The following is a 21,107-nucleotide window of genomic DNA, read 5'->3' as shown; positions in this document are numbered from 1 at the left end:
TCCCCACAGCCTTTCCCCTTTCCTGGCACACTGGCTGATGGCCAAGGAAAAATACCTATTGAAAGGAAACAAACACACCAAGATAGGAATGACACCAAAGTGCCAGCAGTGGTTGATCTACCAGAAGAGGTTTTTGACAGATGTGGCCACATTGCTTGTATGATAAACTGTAAATCTTTAAAATCAATTATTCTAATCAGCTGTGATCAGCCAAGAAAAGAGACAAGAGCTTAGAAAAAGACTATTTTCACCCCCCACTGAAAAGTAGCACACTCCAGTTCTCAAACGGAGACCATAGAGGAGGGAAAGAAAAACATCATGAACCAGATCAGGCTCTTGCTGTTCCGTTTAGGGGAAAGCCTGCTGCTGGGCAGCAAGCCTGGAGAGGGGCAAGATGCGGAGCAGGTAGAGTGAGGACTTCCTGGGGAAGCCTTCCAAAAGCCACCCAGAGGACAGAGATTCTTACCTAGTAGGTGCTGTGATGCAAAATGACCGCTCCGTGGCAGTCAGGAAACTTGCTTCTAGTTCTCTGCCACTGACTTGTGGCAGGACCCTAGGCCAATCAAGTCACCTCTCCGGGCTTCAGTTCCCTCATCTGTAAAACGAGGGGACTTGATTCACTTAAAAAACATATATACTAGGCTCTTGCTCTGTGCCCTGTGCTAACGCTATAATACAAAGGGGAAGAGTCATTTATTCAGAAAACACTCAGTGTCAACTCCATTTACTAGGCATTGTGGTTACAGATGAGTAAGTTGGCATCCTCGCCATTAAGACATTCACATTGTCAGGGAGACAGTGAGCAAACAAGAAATGGCGAACCACAAACCCGGTGCAGACAGAGGAGTGGGCACAGCAAGGAGTGGCCTTTTCTACTGAGGCCTCATGGGGGAAGTGTCCAGGGAGAGGCCTGGACTGGATCTTGGAGGATCCTTGGTCCCTGCTCTCAAAGACTGTACCATCTAATTAGGGGCCTGGACAAATGCCCAAATGTTCTTGTTCTACCACACAAGGCAGAATGAAGCCACCCTGGGAAATCCAAGTTCAGAGGGGAGAGGAAACCCATGTGACAAAGGCAGGGGAGGCTGGGGGAAGGGCAGGCAGGAAGCAGAAGGAGATCCAAAAAGTTGTGCAGAAAATAGCATTGAGATAAACTTTGAAGAATGAAGAGTTTCCTGAGAGCCTTGGGGGGCTGGAGGGGTATGTTGGATGAGGGGCCTGTGCATGTAAAGGGACAACGTGGGGACTGTCAGGGTGTAGTCGGGACAGCAGGGAGGCCAGGAAGTGGGGACTGGCAAGGCTGGAAGCCATCGAGAGCCATCAGGATCAGAGCCATCCGCAACGAAGGGCCCTGGCCCAAGCACTCCACATCCTCACACTGGCTCCAGGAGGCAGGTTCCCTCACTACCACCCCATTCTTTTAGATAAGGAACCAGAGGCTCAGAGATGTTACAAAGTCACACAGTGGCAGATAGAGCACTGAACCTAGGTCTGTCCGATGCCTCACCTTGACCCCTCGCCACTAGCCAGTCGCACTACTGAATCCTTCCCATCTAAGGTACCACACCCTGTCCCAGGACAGTTGGCCTGACATTTCAGTTCAGACACATGGGTACCAAAGCTCGATCTTGGCCTTAACATTGGAAGCCCAGGCTCGATTGGGCCTCCTCCCAATCAGGCAGCTACAGGACCGTCAGCATTGCCTTCACCAGAACGTATGGAGTGGTGGGGCAGGGCAAGGAGTATTACACTTGCTGAGAGCATTTGCGCTCCACGGTCCGCTGGTCTCATTTTATTGTAGTTCTACGGTGGTGTAGGTGGGTGATTTCTGCCGTCACCGCCCACAGCCTCTCATCGTCTTGAACATGGGGGGAAGATCATTCCGCCTTGACTAGGGTGGCTGGCTTTTCTTGTTACGCTGGAGTTTGAAGTGGACCTTGTACAGGCGGATGCTATCCAGGTACTGCTGGATGGTCATGGATTCCCGTCTCCAGCGCCCCAGCTTCCTGAGCTGGTCTATCATGAACTTTTTCTTCAGGTGGTCATACAAATGGCTCATCTTTCTCTTGGTCTTGTCTGAGGCTCTTATCTTAAAAAAAACAAAAACAAAAACAAAAAAAAACAGAGCTGATGTGAGGATGAAGAGGCTACTTCACAGAAAGCGAGACACCTGTGCTGCCGAGGTGGTGGAAAATGGGCTGGGTGGACTCAATATTCCCTAAATAGATTGACTCCTAGTGAGCCTCCGTTTCCCTATTTTGTAAAATGTGGACATGGAACTGCATAATCCTTACGGTACCTCTGACAGTCTGCAGCCCAGGGGCCTGAGTTGGACCTCAACATCTCTATTGGAAAACTGGTCAGAAAGAGATGTGGGGGTGGGGAAGGATCCTTAGAGCCTATGATTCACTTAGTGCTTCCCACACATTGTCTCTGACATTCCCTACATCACATGGACCTCATTTATTTTGTCTAGCATATCATTTCTGTCCTGTCTCCAAGACTGTAAGCGCTAGGAAGGCACATCCTTCATCTTGCTCACTCATTTGCTTATTCCAAACAGCTAGCTGTGAAATGGACACTAAAAAAATCAGCTGCGGGTCTTCAGAGCAACTACAACGTAGTCAGGAAGGTCGGGCACGTGCCCAAACACTTCTAAGTGAGGCAGAGAGTGACACATCCCTACAGGAAGTACAGAACTCCAAGAAGGGAGATATGGAGAAAAGCCTCGTGGAGGGTTGACTTATAAATTGGGATTGGGTTTCGAAGGATGCGCATGTGAAAACAGAACCAGGTGAGAGGTGATCCTGGGAGCTGACATTTTCGCAAACTCTCCTGGGGATTCTAAGCCCAGACAGCGTCTCAGAACCCAGCACCATGTAAACAAAGGAGAGCTCCATGAAGGTCAGTCAGGGTTGCCATGATAATCTGAGAAAGGGAACAAAGCCTGAGCCAAGAACCTAAGTGGATCTTGGGAACAAGGAATGAAGAGGGGGGATGGGTGTGTTCTCAGAGTGTGCTCGGATGATTCCCAAGACACAGGGTTTTAGGGGTTCTTGTCAAGGTCCTGAGAAACCAGTAGCTAGCTACAGCTGCCTCTTCTTCTCATGTGAGCACTTTCGGGAGCAAGACAGAAACACCGCCATGCTGCCACTCAGGCGTCCTAGCCACTGAGCTCCTACAGGCTGGGCCCTCAGCAAATCACCAGGTCTACAAACAAGGAGAAGACAGTCTTTACCCTTCAGGGAAGATGTCAGTCAGACCCAGGTTTGCAAATCTACAGTGATGCATTGTGTGACCTTAGTGAAGTTACTCCGTCTCTCAGAGCCTCAATTTCCTGAACTATTAATAATACATAATACATTGGGTGCCTGGGTGGCTCAGTGGGTTAAGCCTCTGCCTTTGGCTCGGGTCGTGATCTCAGGGTGCCTGCTTCCTCCTCTCTCTCTCTCTGCCTGCCTCTCTGCCTACTTATGATCTCTGTCAAATAAATAAATAAAATATTTAAAAAATAAAGTAATACATAATACATAGTACATATGGATGTTAAATACCTAAAACACATAAGGGCTCAATACAGTGTTAAAAAGAGAACTCTGGGGGCGGCTGGGTGGCTCAGCAGGTTAAGCCTCTGCCTTCAGCTTGGGTCATGATCTTAGGGTCCTGGGATCGAGCCCCTCGTCGGGCTCTCTGCTCAGCGGGGAGCCTGCTTTCCCCTCTCTCTCTGCCTGCCTCTCTGCCTACTTGTAATCTGTCAAATAAATAAATAAATCTTAAAAAAAAAAAAAAGGAGAACTTCTGGATGCCTGGAGGGGGGCACAGCCCTCTGGTTCATATAAAGCACCTCAGGAGAGTCTCCAGTTATAGCATCTCACAGATCCTCAGCCCACTTGCCAGGGATAGAACATCCCCTCCCCTGCTGGTGATAGAAACTGGCCAATCCCTCCTGGGCCAATCAAAAGAGCCCACACCACCTGGCCACACTGACTGGGGCAAGGATGGGCCAGTGAGACACCCTGGGCCAACTGGAGTTTCTCCAGGATCTGTCCAGTGTGAGCCAAGAGTGGAAGCACTCCATTTCCTTTCTAGGCTACAGGCCAGGGTTTCCTGTGGCCACACTCACTGGGGACAGCCAGCCTGATGATGATGCCAACATGCACAACGACACAGAAAAAAGTTGCAAAGGGGAAGTGGAAGACACCTCCGATGGTACTGGAGTCCCTGGCTCCTCTCATCCCAAATATTGGTGACCTTGCCCTACCCATCCTGATGACGTAAACACATTGTTCTCTATTCTGCTTGCACTAGTTCATGTTCAGTTTGAGTCACCTACAACTGAGAGGATCCTAATAGATCCTGTTTTACAAATGAGAAAAGGGAGTCCTGGAGGAAATGTCATCCCCTGAGGTCACACAAAGCTCTCTCATCCATTGCCAAGTCCATTCTCTTTCCACAACATCATGCCACTGAAGTTTAGCAGAGGAAGGAACACCCAGACCCCTGTTCTTTTGGTCTCTTTGGCGTTTAAGAGGCTTTAGCACCATCTCTTGAGCCTTTTCTACTCTTTTTAATGTCAGAATCTCACAGTCCCATCTAGATTTGGCCCTGAACATGGAGAGAGGTCAACAGAGTCAAGAAGGGGGCAGCAACTCAAATCTGGGCTTCCTGCTCCACTTAAAGAAATGAGTACATTCTCACAGTCCATCGTGTTCCCCAGCCTCTTCCTAGTGCCCAACACAGTGCCTATCCCAAGCAGCCTCTAAGGATGCATTTAATGACTCTAAAATCTGTGATTCCCCACCCCACCCCAGCCCAGGCTACTGGGGAGAGTAAAGTGAACATGGGTCAAGCCACAAACACCTTCTAATGCAAAATCTTTGATGACCTTACCTCCATCTCATAGATTCGTTGTGCACTGAGGTTGTCACGAATAATCACCCGAGATAAGTTACTCTTGGGTAAAAACTTTTTCACCGCTGCTTCGCTAGAATTCATTAGGCTGGAAATGGGAGGGAAAAGTGGCACAGGGTGAGATGGCTGGGGCCCAGGCTAGGACAGGGACTGATTTGATGGGGTCTGTGGGGAGTGACTGAGGCTTTCCCAGGATTCATAGGAGAAGCACAGAAGCACAGTTGTCATAATTGTCAGAGGAGCAGGGAGTAGACCTAGGCTGCTTCTTGCAGAAAATGTGCACTAAACGGGTATTTTCTGGATGCTGAGAGGAAAAGTCATCCTGAAAGGCCCACAGCAGTCCACAAAAAAGAACTGTCCTCAGAAGCAGCCAGCTTAAGAAGAAAAAATATGATGAAACAGGAGGTGGGGGGTCTCAAAGAAGAGCAAAAGCTGTATGGTAGGGTGCAGAGGGACAAATTTGATTGGGGTTAAGTGGGGAGCATGTGCTTGGCACTTGGCAGGGGGAGGGATCAGAGGAAGCAGGGCAAAGGGGGGCTGGAGGTTAGGCTGGTTAATAGAGGAATCCTAAGGGAAGAAGGAATTCTAAGGGAAGAGGGTTTTGGAAGAAGTTTAGAAAAGTGAGGCCAAGTTTGTGGTGGAAAGAGGTTTGAGGAGTCTTCCTAAGATGGGATGGGAGGGGTTGGGGGAGGTATGGACTGGAGCCAGGTGCCCTAGGTGAAACCAGAGGTAAAAATTTGGCCAAAATGAAGAATTGGTCAAGAATGGATAATACCAGGGGTGCCTGGGTGGCTCAGTGGGTTGAGGCCTCTGCCTTTGGCTCGGGTCATGATCTCAGGGTCCTGGGATTGAGCCCCGCATTGGGCTCTCTGCTCAGCGGGGAGCCTGCTTCCTCCTCTCTCTCTCTCTGCCTGCCTCTCTGCCTACTTGTGATCTCTGTCAAATAAATAAATGAAATCTTTAAAAAAAAAAAAAAATACTATCTTTCTGGGGTGCCTGAGTGGCTCGGTCAGTTAAAGAGGCTGCTGAGGGCGTTTGGGTTCCCAGGCTCCAGAGGGTGCGAAGAGCTGCACTGGGAAGGAGCCTGGCTCGCTTGGGGTTTAAGAGAGTACCCGGCTGTGAAGTGCTCGGGGCTCCGGGGGAACCAAGGCCGAGGTCCCAAGGGCCGCTGGAGGAACGGGGATCTGGTAAAGGCCTGGGCACCAGGGCCGAACCTGAAGAGCACCGGCTGCTGCGCGGTCCGCGGCCGCAGGAAGCAGATCTGCGGCTGGGTCGCTACGTGGATTTCGGGTTGGCTGATGAATCTAACGTGCCGGGAGGCCAAGGTCGTGGTGGTGCCGGAACTGGTGGTCGCCTGGGAGGCCAATGAAACTGATGGCGAGCCCAGGTTCCATGTGACCGAGGGCCTGGACTGCTTGGCAGCCGAGTCTACCATGCTAGAGAACGACTCGGCCAAGCGAGCCAGAGCCTGAGCCAAGCTCGGAGGGCGAGCGCGCGGAAGCGGAGTGAATCCCTGGGCCCACCCCGCGCGCAGAGCAAAACGCGTTGCCCGAGAGACGCGTGACGGAAGGTAGGACCTTGGGGCGGGGCGTATGCGCGGAGTCTAGGAGGCTGAGGACGCAGCAGGATTGTCCCTCGGCAGCCGCCGTGGTTGCAGCCCGGCGCGTTGCCGTGGAGACTGGCTGGCCGAGGTGGAGCCGGCTGCCGCGCGCTGAGCTGATTCTACTTCTCCGCCGGGACTCATGTGGCCCCCGCGTGATCGCGGGGCGGGTAACGGGGTAAGACCCGGCGGGGCAGCTCCAGGGAACCGAGACGAGACCGGGGTTTCCAGAAGACCCGGCACAGCGGATTCCTCCCCGCGAGGAGGGACCATTGCTATGGAAACCAGAGCGCTGGGCAGCGGGGGATTGTGGCTCCCAGATGGTGACCGATCTTCTGTCTCCCCGAGACCCTCACCCGAGGCTTCGGGCGCGATTGATTTCTGAACGAACCTGCCCTCCCGCCCACGGGAGAGAGGTAAGACTGTGGGGGTGGTCTTGACATCCAGCAGGCGAGGGAGCCCATTCCTGCGTCAACTCCCCAGGAAACCCGGCAGGCTCACCCGTGGGAGTGGCTCTTTGCTCTTGTCAAGCCGTGGACTTCGTTCCACGCTTATAACCTGGGATTAATGAACGCCCCGCGGTCTTTGCCGACTTTTCCCACACGTAGTGAGACTAGAAAGACCAGCTTTCGGACCTTGCTTTGTGACCCTAGACATTTCCTTGTCTCCTCTCTACCTCACTTTCCCGTGTGTAAAGTGGAGATATTAACCATAGACACTTATTATGTCGGCTTGAAGATCGAACTAGATGAAGGAAGCCAAAGGCTTTGTAAGCTATAAAATGGTGAAACTAACCGCCACCACCCTCCCCCACACACTAAATGTTCTTCAGATCTTCGTTTCATTTCTTGAGGCAATCCTTGCAACTCCCTGGCCCGGAGCCTGAAATAAATCCCTTTATTCTTCACTCCCATAAAGCCCTACATTTCAATGTCCCCAACACCAGCAAGAATAGTTAGATGTTTATAAGGGCTTATTCTGTGTCAGGTCCTGTGTCATACACTTTACCTCGGGTTACTTCTTTCCATCCTCAGACGATCCTTATGAGACAGGCACTGTTAATCCTATTTTCCAGCTCTGTTGTGCCTATAATTGCTATTTAATGTCTGTCTCTCCCACTAGACTTTGAGCTCTGTGAAAGAAGGGGCTGTGACTGTCTTGTACATTTCAGTATCCCCAGCATCTAATACAGAGCCTGATAAATATCACTTGACTAGCATGAGAAAGTCTCTTCTCGCATCACTACCCTCACCTTCAAGAGAAGTGTCTCTGCACACTTGTTGTCACTGTGCTGAATAACAGTTCCTCTATTCCTGTTGCCCACTGGGCACTATTTTGGGGGACCCTTGGTCCACTCTTCTCTGGGTTTTTTGGGTGACAAGGATCCATTATTTTGAGTGATGGGACATCCCTTAGTATTTAGGCTTTCAGCTGAGCTGGGGAGCTTTTCTCTGCCCCCACATGACTTTAGGCAAACAGCCCCATCTGGCCTTCCTGGGGTGAGCCTGATGCATTTGACTCCAGGGCATTGGCTGGTAGGATTTCCTTTGTAGCTTTTGGCCTTCTTCTCCAGCAGCTAAGGAACCACCCTCCCCTCCACCAAGCTCTTACCCCAAATTCTAGACAAACAAGGCCAGGAAACTCATTCTCCCCAGAAGATCTCTGAGATGGCAGAGTCATGGCTATTGAAGTCATTCCTCATTCAACACATATTTATCAAGCACCAAATTTAGCATTGGTGTTACAGTAAGAGTAAAGACAGTTACAGCAAATCCTAGTAGAATCCCAAATTCCCAGTGAATCCTGAATCAAGACCAAACTACGTCTTTAGGAAGTGGTAGGAAGCAGAGCACATAGGACTTAGAAAGCCTGGAGCAAGGACTTATTAAACCTCGGGGAGGGGTATGGATCCAAAAGGTTTCCCTCAGAAAGTGACCCTTAGCTAAGATCCCAAGTCCTCTGCTGAATGAAACAGATCAGAGTCTGGTAGACTTGTCGGGAAAGAGGGTTCTGGGCCAAGAGAGCAGGAAAGGCAAAGGCCCTGGGCCAGGGAGGACCAGGTATCCATATGGCACTGCAAATTGCTCGGCATAGCCAAGGCCCTTTAGGATGGAGGAAAAGAGGCTAGTGATGGGCAGGAGCCAGACCACAAATGGCCTTGACAATAAAGCTAAGGGGCTCCATCTCATCCTGACCGTGGACAGCCACTGAAATATATTAAGCAGAGGAACAGAATTCTGCTCCTTGTTTGTCTCTGCCTGATGAAGACTGCCATTTGGCCTTGAGAATTGTGCTCTAAGTCTGAATACTCCTATTTCAGTGGAGTAGGGGAAACTGTGCTATTTTTGCAGCTTTGCTTAAGACAGGGAGAGTGAAGGGCCTGGGATTTCTTAGGAGAAAGCAGGGTTGTCCCCCTCCCTGTGTGCATTGCCACAGCCCTGCAGCACACAGCATCATGCTGGTACAGCTTGTCTACCTGAGGCCCCTTTGCTGCTCTGGGAGCTGCTATAGTGTCCCTCATGCTGGCCTCAGGAAGCTGTCAGTTGCCTTCCTCCCTAGGCACTCTCCTTAGAGGCAAGGTGCAGGAGCTTGGTTAATGATATAGGACTCTATAATTTGAGGTCACTTTCACAGGGAAAGTGAGGGTTTCCTCACTTTCTTCAGAGGGTTCTTGGAGCTGGGAAGCTGAGACCCTCCTCTCATACTACCAGTGACTCCTCATGTCACTGCTTCAGAGTCTTATGATTTGAACATAACGTCAGAACAGAAACAAGACTGTGCAAGGGGCTCCCACTTAAAGGGAGAGGAGGGCTGTGTGAACCTAGACAGAGAGGCCAGGGCCTTTGTGTTTGATTGACACAAGTCAGCCTGCCCAGCTGGAGATGGGGAGCCCCTCAAGGGCAGCCTTGACTTCCAGACTTGGAGATCAGATTTCAGGGTAGCTCTGCTGTGATGATCAGGGGACCGCCTTGGGGATCCTGTTATAGACCCAACCATCCATATCCCAGAAATCCCCTGGTGTTGGCTCTCCGGCCCAGCTGGGCTCCTGCTCTCCAACCATTCTCTTCCTTCTTGCAGTTTTCCATGGCACAACCCAACAGAAAGATGTAGCCTTTGTGCCTCTCTGGCCGCTGACCCCCTGGCCCGATGACAGCACCCCCGTGTCCCTTTCCGGTTCAGTTCCGGCAGCCCTCGGTCAGCGGCCTCTCCCAGATCACCAGCAGCCTGTACATCAGCAATGGGGCAGCTGCCAACAACAAGCTCCTGCTCGCCAGCAACCAGATCACCACGGTCATCAACGTCTCGGTCGAAGTGGTAAATACCTTATACGAGGACATCCAGTACATACAGGTACCTGTGGCCGACACCCCCACCTCGCGTCTTTGTGACTTCTTTGATCCCATTGCTGACCACATCCACAGCGTGGAGGTGAAGCAGGGCCGCACACTGCTGCATTGTGCCGCTGGAGTGAGCCGCTCTGCCGCACTCTGCCTCGCCTACCTCATGAAGTACCACGCCATGTCCCTGCGGGACGCCCACGCATGGACCAGGTCATGCCGGCCCATCATCCGGCCCAACCATGGCTTCTGGGAGCAGCTCGTCCACTACGAGTTCCAGCTGTTCGGCAAGAACACCGTGCACATGGTCAGCTCCCCGATGGGAGTGATCCCTGACATCTACGAGAAGGAGGTCTGTTTGATGATTCCTCTGTGAGCCATCCTGCCAGCCCCCCACACTCAGGTCAGGGGTGCAGATCTGCTGTGGACCCTCCACCCAGACCTGAATGTAAACATTTCACTTCTGCTGATACAGAAAAAAAACAGATGAGGCCTTTCATAAGGAAAAAAAGGAAAGGTGCTGTAGCTTTTAATCTTATTATCCCTATCTTCAAAGATTAACTCCACTAAACATACAGGGGTGCAGAGAAGTTTCCTACCCTTGTGAGTGACAGGTCATGGCTGCTGGCCAGAGGGGAAGAGTGAGGCAAGTGCCCAGGCCAGATAGACTAGCACCTAAAGCATTTGGCAAGCCTGGAATCCTGCTGCCCTCGCCCATACCGACTAACCCAGGAATGAGTCAGCCAACCCAAAGCCAGAGCCTTAAGCATCGTGGCGTCACAGTAAGTGGGCCAACCCACTAGGTAAGTGGCCTTTGGGTGGTGCTCTGGGAGTCTTGGGGGCCCAGGCCAACCCTGCTTCCACCTTCGACCCACAGGGCTCCAACTCTGGTTTTCTGGATGGGATTTACACATGACATAGTTTGCAAAGAAAGCATTCCACAGTATAAGAATTTTTTAAAAAATAGTTTCGATTTTGAGTGCTGTGGTACATGGCAAGGTCTCAACGTACCCTTGGCAGTCCCCTGCCAGCCCTTGACGGAAGGTGGCATTAGCTTCCTTCTGGGGGGCACATGTGGAGAGCAGGCCTGATGTCAGGTTTCAGGCATTCCTCTCCCAGGTACTGATTTGCAAGGCTAGAGCTGCAGACCAGAACCTGGCCTTGTCACCTCCTCCCCATGGGATTCAGACTTCTTGGTGCCTCAGCTTTCTCATCTGTCTAAGCAATGACAGCCCTTTCTGGAAATCACAGCATTGCCATGGAGGTTCAAAGATCCCTAACACGGGGCCTGGCACAGGGTAGGTGCTTAGGGTAGCAACTTTTGACACGAATAATGCTTTGGCCCTGCTGGCCTGGGTCAGTGTGGTCATCCTCACGATGGCATTTCCCCACATTTGTGCACAGCCCTTCACTTGTTTACAAAGTGCTCTTCCAAAAAGTCATCCTGTGGGGGAAAAATGTGGTTTAAAGGCTTTTCAGACCCTACCTTAGAAGAGGCCTGGACTTTTTAGCCTTTTCAGAGTTTATATTGTGTTTAATCCACGAATGACTGGGGGTCCTAGAGCGAGGAGCACACTTCCAGCTTCCCCCAAAAGGCCTTGTTTAGATTGCTGACCATTAATGCCAGTGCTGGCTAACCTCTGGGGTCCATGGGAACAAATGAATGGGCCCCACCTATAAGCCCAGAAATCCAGGATTTTTCAACCCCCCCCCCCCAGGGGCTTGAGGCCTGACTCAAGACCAACTAATCTAATCCAGAGGTTTTCAGACCAACAATATATGAGACAGACAAAAGCACAACAGCTCTGGGAGTCCAGAGCCCAGTGGAAGCCAAATGCCTTCTCCCTCCAAACCTATCCCATCCCCACTTCCATAAAGGGCATGCCCAGGGGTATAATTTTAGGGTGCAAGGGAGAAGGAAAATCCCTGCTTTAGACTTCTTGTTTTACAGGTGAATAAACAGACCCACAAACAACAGGGCTGGTGCAAAGCAGCCTTTCTGGAAGAAACCCAGATGGAAAATTTCTTTCATAGTCTTTTCAAAGAGAAATTGGTTGGGACATATTTTAACTTCATTTTTAAAAATTTTGAATTAACATACCATAAAATTAACTTTTTTGCATGTACAGTTCTGTTTTAACACATTTGTGTAACTACCTCTGCAATCAGGACACAGGGCAGTTCCATCACCCACAAAATTATGCCACCCGTTTGTATTCAAACGTCTGCCCTGCCCCAGGCCTCTGGCACATACCAAACTGATCTCTATTCCTATAAATTTGCCTTTTCCAGAACGTCACATACATAGCATCATAGAAGATGTAACTTCTGGATGTAACTGGCTGCTTTCACTATGTCTTTGAGAATCATACGTTTTACTTTTTATAGCTAAGCAGTGTTCCATTGTATGGATAACCACAGTTCATTTTAATATTCACCCATTGAAGGATATTTGGGTGGTTCCCAGTTTGGGAAAATTTTAAATAAAACTGCTACAAACATTTGTACGTAGGTTTTTATGTGAACATAAGTTTTCATTTATCTAGGGTATATGCCTAAAAAGTGGGATTGATCTGTTGGTTATATGGTAAAGGTTCTGTTTAACTTTATGAAAAACTACCAGACTTCCAGAGTGCCTGTATGTTTTGCATCCTACTATGAAAGATCCACTTTCTCACTGGTATTTGGTACTGCCAATATTTTTTATTTTAGCCATTCTGATAGGTGTGTGGTATCAGTTCATTGTGGTTTTAAATTGCATTTTCCTAATGGTTAATGATGCTGAGCATCTTTTTGTGTGGTTCATTGCCTTCTACATACCCTCTTTGGTGAAGTGTCTGTTCAACTCTTTTGTCCATTTTAAAATTAGGCTGTTTTCTTACTCTTGAGTGTTAAGAGCACTTTATACATTCTGGATACAGGTCCTTTGTCAGATACAGATTTGTAAATATTTTTTCCCAGTCTAGCTTGTCTTTTCATTTCTCTTAGAAGTATTTTTTACAGAGCAAAGTTTTTAATTTTGATGAAGAGCAACTTGCCAGTTTTTCTTCTTATGGACTGTTCTTCATATCTGTAAAGTTTCGCAGGTGAGGTAAACACACCAGATGAGGTAGGTGCAAGGCAAGATTTATTAAAGGCACTCTCCAGGGAAGTTTCAGGGCTCTGGAGAAGGGGAGCCAGGAAAGTCATACCGGGAGGAGGTGGGCACTCTCCTGCGAGGTTCTGCAACTTGGAAAAGGGGAGGTGAGGAAGTGGAAGTCCAACTGGGTGGGTGTCAGGCGGGGGTCTTTTATCAGGCCAAGGCAGAGCATGGGGCTCACATCCATATATGGTAAGGTATTTGGTGACCAGAGGGTATGGGGTAAGGGCTCTTGAAACTCCTATTTCCTGCATAGGTATTGGGTTACCTATTGAGAGTGACCCTTTTGGCAGGAGGGTCAAGGGTTAAGGAAAGGCGGGGAGGGGGCTAGAAGATGGAGGCCCCTGCGGTTATTTCTGTTGTTCCTCCTGCATTCCCGGAAACGCTGACCCAACAATATCTGTGGACTCTACTTCATATCTAAGAACTCTTTGCCTAACCCCAGAGCACAAAGATTCTCTCCAATGTTAAGATTTGAGGGTCAAAATTTTTCACTTATTTTTATGATCCTTTGGTATAAGGTGTGAATATTAGTTTGAGACTCATATTTTTTCATATAGATGTCTAATGGTTTCAACTACATTTGTTGAGTCCTTTATTGAGCTGCCTTGCTTCTTTCTGTAGGACTGTTTTGGACTCTTTATTCTGTGTGATATATATGTCTTTCTCTTCACCAATCCCACACTATCTTGATTACCTTGGCATTATAGTAAATTTTAAAGTCAGATAGTGAGTCCTCCAATTTTCTTTTTAAAAGGATTGTTTGGGTTATTCTACTTTCTTTGTCTTTCACATAAATTTTAGAACCAACTTGTCTGTAACAGCAACAACAAATATAAACTCCTACTGGGATTTCTTTTTTTTTTTTTTTTTTTTTTTTTTTTCCTACTGGGATTTCAATTCAAAGTGTATTAAATCTTTTGTCCAGTTTGGGGGAGAACTGCCACCTTTACTCTGTTGAATCTTCCAATCCATGAATATAGTATATCTCCCCATTGAGTTAGGTCTTTGATGTCTTTCATCAGTGTTTTGTGGTTTTCAGCATATAAATCTTAATGTATTATACTGTATTTATTCCTAAGTATTTCAGTTGAGGGAGAGCACTGTGAAAAATAATTTTGATGTTGGTTTCCAATCGTTGGTTGTTGATATTATATAGAAATGTAATTGATTTTTGTGTATTGACTTTGTATCCTGTGACCCTGCTAAGAGCATTTTTGTAGAATCCTTGGCAATCTACATATAGACAATCTTGTCGTGTGCAAATAGAAATAGTTTTATTTCTTCCTTTCCAATCAGAATGTCTTTGATTTATTATTTTATTACACTGGCTATGACTTCCAGTATGATGATGAATATGAATGATGAAAATGGACATTCTTGCTTTATTCTTGATCTTAGAAAGTGTTCCATCTTTTACCATTGATTGTGATGTTAACTATAGGCTTTTTGTAGTTAAGGAAGCCCTTTATTAAGGCAGTTAGGGAAGAGTAAGAAAGTATTTTCTCCCCTTCTATTTACTGTAAGAGATGTGTGAATTGGTGTTATTTTTCCTTTAAATGTTTGGTAGAATTCACCAGTGAAGCCGTTGGGACCTGGACACTTCTTTTTCATAAGGATTTAACAATGAATTCAATTCTTCTAATAGTTAAAATGACTAAGTTATCTATTTCATCTTGGATGAGTTTTGGTACTTTGTGAATTTTCAGGAATAGTGTCATTTCATCCAGGTTGTCAAATATATGCACATAGAGTTATTTATAGTATTCCTTATTATCTTAATTATCTGCAGGGTCCACAGAAATATCTTTTCATTCTTAATGATGATAATTTGTCTTCTCTCTTTATTTCTTTGTTAGTTTGTCTACAGGTTTACTAGTTTTTAAAATCTTTTTAAACAATTACCTACCATGTTTTTTATTTTCTCTATTGTTCTTCCCTTCCCTACTTCATTGATTTCTGTTCTTTATTTTTTTTCAGTTCTGCTTGTTTCAAATGTATCTTGTTCTCTTTTCTAATTTCATAAGGTAGAAACTTAGATTATTGATTTTAGACCTGCCTCCCACAAATTTTTATATACTGCATTTTCATTTTTGTTCATTTCAGAATGTTTTCTAATTTCTCTTGAAATGTTCTCCTTTACCCATGTATTACTTAGAAGTGTATAGTTTAATTTCTAAGTATTGTAAATTTTACCACTAGTTCTCTGTTACTGGTTTCTATTTAATTACATCATGATCAGAGGACATAAGTTGTATGATTTTATTTCTTTAAATTTGTTAATGTTAACTTTACCATGTAGGATGTGGTCTATCTTGGTGAACGTTTCATGTGCACTTGAGGAAAAAAACATCATTTTGGATAGGGTGGTCAATAAAAATCAGTTTATTGATTGATGATGACTGATGGTGGTTTCAATTCTTTTATACCTTGTTTTTCTGTTTACTTGGTCTATTGATTACCGAGAGAAGAGTGTAGGAAATACTTAAATATGGATTTGCCTATACCTCCTTTCACTTCTCTTAATCTTTTGTCTCATGTATTTTGAAGTTTTTTTGTTAGGTACATACTTATTGAGGACTGTTATGTCTTTACTGTAAATTGACCTTTTTTCAACATGCAGTGTCCCTTTACCCTTCTTAATTTTTTGAAGTCTACTTTGCCTGATATGACTATAGCCACTCTAGTTTTAAGTAGTATTTGCATGATACATCTTTTTACATCCTTTTTCTTTGAATCCACTGTATTGTTAGATTGAAAATGGGTTTCTTGGAGCACTTGGGTGGCTCAGTCAGTTAAGTTTGCCTTTGGTCTGGGTCACAAGCCCCACATCAGGCTCCTTGCTCATCGGAGAGCCTGTTTTTCCCTCTCCCTCTGCCACTCCCCCTGCTTGTGTGCTCTCTCATCTGTCTCTCTTTCTCTCTCTCAAATAAACTAATTAATTAATTAAAAAATAAAAATTTTTAAAAAGAGGGGTGCCTGGGTGGCCCCGTTTGTTGAACACCTGCCTTCAGCTCAGGTCATGATCCGGGGACCTGGGATTGAGGCCTACATGGGGCTCCCTGCTCAGTAGGGAACCTACTTCTCCCTCTGCTCCTCCCCTCCTCCCCCCTGCTTGTGATTGCTCCCTCTCTCATACTCTCTCTTTCAAATAAATAAATAATTTTTTTTTAAATGGTTTTCTTGTAGATACCATATAGTTGGGGCTTTTTAAACATGTCTAATCTGTCTTCTAATTGGTGCATTTAGACCAAAATTATCAATATTTGGATTTAGGTCTGCCATTTTGTTTTCTGCTTGTCCTCTGTTTTACTTTTTCCTGCCTTTTTTTTTGGACTATTCAATATTTTTAAAGTATTCCATTTTAATTTTCTATTTAATTACATATTTAACTTTTTAGAAGTGACACTAGATAATATACATACTTAACATTTTAGAATCTATTTAGAATTAATATCTTAACCACTTTCCTCTGATGTTCAATGGATAATGTATTAGTTTTATCTACCTGCTATAACAAATTACTATAAACTTAGCCACTTAAAGCAATACCTATTCATATTTCACAATTTCTGTCAGTCAGAAGTCTGGTTCGGCTTGACTGAATCTTTTGCTTAGGGTCTCACAGGCCAAAGTCAAGATGTTTCATAAGGTTGAAATCACGTGTGTTTTTTCTTACTGGAGGCTCTGGGAAGGATTCTGTTTCCAAGCTTTTTGAGGTTGTTGACAATTCAGTTCCTTGTAGTTGTAGGACAAAGGACTCCATTTCCTTACTATCAGCTGGTTAATCTTTTCTCCTAGAAGCTGCCCACATTCCTTCAAATGCTATCAAGGGGGTTGAGTCCCTCTCACACTTTGAATACCTTTGACTTTTCTTTCTGTTGTATCTCTCTGAATCTAGCCAGAGAAAATTCTCTGGTTTTAAGGATTTGTGTGATTAGGTTAGGCCTGCCCAGTAATCCAGATAATACTTATTTTAAAGTCCATACCCTCAATTAGATCTACAAAGTCATGTAGAGTAACACTCACTGTTTCTAGGAAATATGGCAGGGACATCTTTGAAAGGAATAGGCATTCTGACTGTCACAGTTAATTTCTATTGATCTATCTTCAAGTTCACAGAGTTCCCTCTATTATCTCTATTCTGCTACTAAGGCTGATGAAGTCCCAGAACCTAAGTCAGGTTCGGTGGGGTGAGGAGGTTCGGAGCCGACGACTAAAGAAAGAATTCTTAAGACATCTTTGGTGCAAAATGGTGGTTTATTAAAGCACGGGGACAGGACCCGTGGGCAGGAAGAGCTGCGGCTGCCCCGGGTTGTGAGGGGTGGTTGGTTATATACGCAGGAGTTGGGTAGGTGAGGACAAAGGGGTATTCAGAAGGGCTATTGGGGCAAAGAATACTATCAGGATATTGAAGGCTTAGTTACTATCAAGTAAAGACAATTGAGAGTCTCCTGGTGGAATGTTACATTCCTGCCATCAAGCATCCTTGTTAATGAGATTTAGGTTTAGAAGAAATTTAACTTTATTTACTTTTCCTTCTACCTCCACCTCCTTCGGTTTTTATGGAGGGGAGGGTGACATTAGGCTTGAGAAACTGAGTTCTGTGTCTTTGGAATTTGGGCTATTGATAAGGTAACTTCTTTGTTTGTAAATCTCAAGGACATTTGCAAACCAAGGGAGACTCCTGTCTTGCAGGACTGTGATCTTAGCAAGTTAACTATTTATCATTTTATGGCAGTCAGGGGTGCCTGAGGAATGCCACACCTATGGAGGGGAGCGGATGGAAGGGTGGGGGGTGAGCAAGACGCCAGCTCTTGCTTTGTCCTCAGCCAGCCTCCTGCTCCCTCGTCAAGGCCATTCAGGACATTTTAAAAACAATTTTTAAAAATATTTTAATTATTTATTTGACAGAGATCACAAGTAGGCAGAGAGGCAGGCAGAGAGAGAGGAGGAAGCAGGCTCCCTGCTGAGCAGAGAGCCCGATGCAGGGCTCCATTCCAGGACCCCAGGATCATGACCTGAGCCGAAGGCAGAAGCTTTAACCTACTGAGCCACCCAGGTGCCCTGATATTTTCAAATTTTGATGAATATAATTTCTTAGTTTTAAGTTTTCTATTTGGTTATTTTCTGTATCTTCTGTCTTTCTGCTAAATCATTTTATCTTTTCATTTGTAAAGTCTTTTTCCCATAATTCCATCTAGGTCATCTCAGTGTTCAGACTTATCTGGTTCTTTGTATGGAGAGTAATTTTAATTATATCCTAAACATTTTCAATATTATGTTTTGAGACTCTGGGTTGGTTAAATCCTATGGAAAATGATGAGTTTTGTTTTAGGAGGCAGTTGACCCACTGAGGTTCAGTTCTGATCTGCCTCCTGTGGACTGTTAAAAACAAGACTGTTAGGTCCCCCAATAATGGTCCGTGATTAAATGGAGCGAGACTGATATAAAGCGAAGGTCAAGCAAAGCTTTATTCCGCAACAAGCATCAAGAATCAGACCGAATATTCAGGGCCGCACCTCTTACAAGAGAGGGCCACCTCTCTCTGCTTCACAGACTAGCTTTTAAGGGGAAAGGCCATGTGGTTGGGCCTGACCACACATGGGTGGTCAATGAAATTGTAACACACAAAGAAAGCTGCACAGTCATGCTAGGTGACCAACTGAATTACAATTTACCCTAGTAGATGTTTGAATTAACCTATCACCTTGGTCAGAATTGGTGCCCAAAAGCCGCCCAGAGGGTGGGGCCCATACTCCTTGGTAACTCGGGAGACAGTATACATCCCCCCCACTGATCGGATGTCTCCACCTGGCCTGACCCACCCTGGTATTTGGGCTTTGTTACCTGGGGCTGGTTTCTAGGACTTGTTTTTAAGTAAGTCCCCTGGGGCAAGGGGAGCAGGGACAGTTTAAGGGTTAAACAACAAGGTAATTGTTTAACGGATGGAAGCCCTCTGGCTAAATAGGTCCTTACAAAGACTATGAGCACAAAATGGAGTCATTTATGCTAAGCCTCATGCCACCAAACTGAGACTTAAATTAATTACAGTTTTGGCCCTACCAGAAATGGAATTTCAAACCAGTCTATCAGGAGTTGCCTGATCAGGATGCCTGGGTGGCTCAGTCAGTTCAGCATCTGCATTAGGCTCAGGTCATGATCCCAGGATCCTGGGATCAAGCTCCACATTGAGCTCCCTGCTCAGCAGGGAGTCTCCTTCTCCCTCTGCCCCCCCCCCCATTCCTGTGTGCTCTTTTTCTCTCTCTCAAAAATAGATAAAATCTTTTTTTAAAAGATGAAACAGGGTGTTTCTTTTTTCTTTTTTTAAAAGATTTTATTTATTTATTTGACAGAGACAGAGAGACACTGTGAGAGGGAACACAAGCAGGGAGAGTGGCAGAAGGAGAAGCAGACTTCTTGCGGAGCACGGAGCCTGATGTGAGGCTCGAACCCAGGACCCTGGGATCCTGACCTGAGCCAAAGGCAGATGCTCAATGACTGAACCACCCAGGTGCACAGAAATAAATGAAATCTTTAAAAAAATAAAATAAAAGGGACGCCTGGGTGGCTCAGTTGGTTAAATGGCTGCCTTTGGCTCAGGTCATGATCCCAGCATCCTGGGATCGAGTCCCACATCGGGCTCCTTGCTTAGCAGGAAGCCTGCTTCTCAGGAAGCCTGCTTCTCCCTCTGCCTCTGCCTGCCACTCTGCCTGTGCTTGCTCTCTCTGACCAAAAAAAAAAAAAAAAAAAAAAGGAGTTGCTTGATTAGCACTCGTTAGATAACCTGCCTGATAGATCCTTGACATCCCCTAAAGAAAAATAACCTTGCAGTAATCTACCCACTTTTTTGCCTAAAATAACTTCCTTATACCTAATCCCTTCTGCTTAAAAAAGTCTTTCATTTTGTACAGCTCCTTGGAGCTTCTTTCTTTCTGGTAGTTTGAATGCTGCCAGATCCATGAATCATTGAATAAAGCCAGTAAGATCTTTCAAATCTACACAGCTGGTGCACCTGGGTGGTTCTGTCGGTTAAGTATCTGCCTTCGGCTCTGGCTGTGATCCTGGGGTCCTGGGATCGAGTCCTGCATCAGACTCCCCTGCTTCTCCCTCTGCCTCTCACTCTCTCTCTGTCTCTCATGAAGAAATAAATAAAATCTTTTTTTTTAAGATTTTATTTATTTATTTATTTGTCAGAGAGAGAGAGAAATTGCACAAGCAGGCAGAGTGGCAGGCAGAGGCGGAGAGAGAAGCAGGCTTCCTGCCGAGCAAGGGGCCCAATGCAGGACTCGATCCCAGGACCCTGGGATCATGACCTGAGCTGAAGGCAGTGGCCTAACCGACTGAGCCACCCAGGCATCCCAGAAATAAATAAAATCTTAAAGAAAAAGAATGTCATTCAAAGGGCCATAGTTCCAGTGTCAGTTCTATTTTCCAAACTTTGGCAATGTACTTTAGATCTATCCTAATTCTGTACCACCCAGGGGCCAGTCTGGGTGGTCTCCCTAGTTTAGTTCTGAAAGTCACTGGAATACTGTTTAGACTCAGATCCATGCCTAGAGCCTGGCAGTTCATATGCAACTTTTTAGGCTCCATTTCCCCAGCTCCTTCCTCTCCAGGATCTCCCCCACATTTTGGAGTCTTCAAGGCTACCTATCCCCAGGTCCTCCATGTGGAAATCAGAGCCTTTGGCTTCCCTGCTCTGCTGCAGACATTCTGTGGCTGGGTCTGCTCTGGAGCCAGGCAAAGACAGAAAAGGCAATGGGAATTCCTTCCCCTGACCCGCGCTCCCTCCCTCCATACACACTTTTTAGAACAAGGCTCTTTTGGTCCAAGGGAAGGATTCCCCTCAGGATTTTAGGTGCTTTCCCAGCTGCTCCTGCCCTTGTTGCTGCCCTGAGTTTGTTTGTTTATTTATTTTATTAATTTTTTTTGACACACAGCAAGAGAGGGAACACAAGCAGGAGTGGGAGAGGGAGAGGGAGAGGGAGAATAGGCTTCTGGTGGAGCAGGAAGCTGGATAGGGGGGAGGAGGTTGGGGGGAGGCTGACGGGGGGGGGGGGGGGGGGGGGGGGGCAGGGGCGGGGGGCGGAGCCAGAGAGCCGGCGCGTGGCGGGGG

At 46.5% G+C, this 21,107-nt stretch overlaps 2 protein-coding genes across 3 annotated transcripts; one reads left to right on the top strand and one right to left on the bottom strand.

The window, feature by feature from the left end:
• Positions 1–638: 638 nt before the first annotated feature.
• On the bottom strand, positions 639–6,423 carry C8H5orf52 (chromosome 8 C5orf52 homolog). 2 transcript variants are annotated; one of them, XM_059408833.1, is made up of 3 exons: positions 6,024–6,423; positions 4,891–4,999; positions 639–2,089 (listed from the first exon to the last, which is right to left on the bottom strand). In XM_059408833.1, the coding sequence occupies exons 1-3, from the start codon at positions 6,344–6,346 to the stop codon at positions 1,892–1,894; spliced, it is 630 nt and encodes a 209-aa protein (XP_059264816.1). In that variant the 5' UTR covers positions 6,347–6,423; the 3' UTR covers positions 639–1,891. The 2 variants fall into 2 exon arrangements, with proteins under 2 accessions (XP_059264816.1, XP_059264817.1); XM_059408834.1 differs by having other exon boundaries at positions 640–2,089; positions 6,126–6,423.
• Positions 6,424–6,837: 414 nt separating this feature from the next.
• DUSP18 (dual specificity phosphatase 18) lies at positions 6,838–15,384 on the top strand. The gene is made up of 2 exons (XM_059408835.1): positions 6,838–6,927; positions 9,590–15,384. The coding sequence occupies exon 2, from the start codon at positions 9,659–9,661 to the stop codon at positions 10,223–10,225; it is 567 nt and encodes a 188-aa protein (XP_059264818.1). The 5' UTR covers positions 6,838–6,927; positions 9,590–9,658; the 3' UTR covers positions 10,226–15,384.
• Positions 15,385–21,107: the final 5,723 nt, after the last annotated feature.

The sequence above is a fragment of the Mustela nigripes genome, chromosome 8 (assembly GCF_022355385.1).
Source record: "Mustela nigripes isolate SB6536 chromosome 8, MUSNIG.SB6536, whole genome shotgun sequence".
Classification (NCBI taxonomy): Eukaryota; Metazoa; Chordata; class Mammalia; order Carnivora; family Mustelidae; genus Mustela; species Mustela nigripes.
The sequence above is the reverse complement of the archived record's forward strand: the minus strand, read 5'-3'. Positions and strand labels throughout refer to the sequence as shown.

Excerpts from the sequence above, each read along its gene's own strand:
- DUSP18 (XM_059408835.1), top strand. The coding sequence starts at position 9,659 with ATGACAGCACCCCCGTGTCCCTTTCCGGTTCAGTTCCGGCAGCCCTCG.
- C8H5orf52 (XM_059408833.1), bottom strand. The coding sequence starts at position 6,346 with ATGGTAGACTCGGCTGCCAAGCAGTCCAGGCCCTCGGTCACATGGAAC. Across the intron at positions 5,000-6,023 it reads CCCGAGCACTTCACAGCCGG|CCTAATGAATTCTAGCGAAG; the intron begins GTACTCTCTTAA and ends TCCCATTTCCAG. Across the intron at positions 2,090-4,890 it reads AACGAATCTATGAGATGGAG|ATAAGAGCCTCAGACAAGAC; the intron begins GTAAGGTCATCA and ends GTTTTTTTTAAG.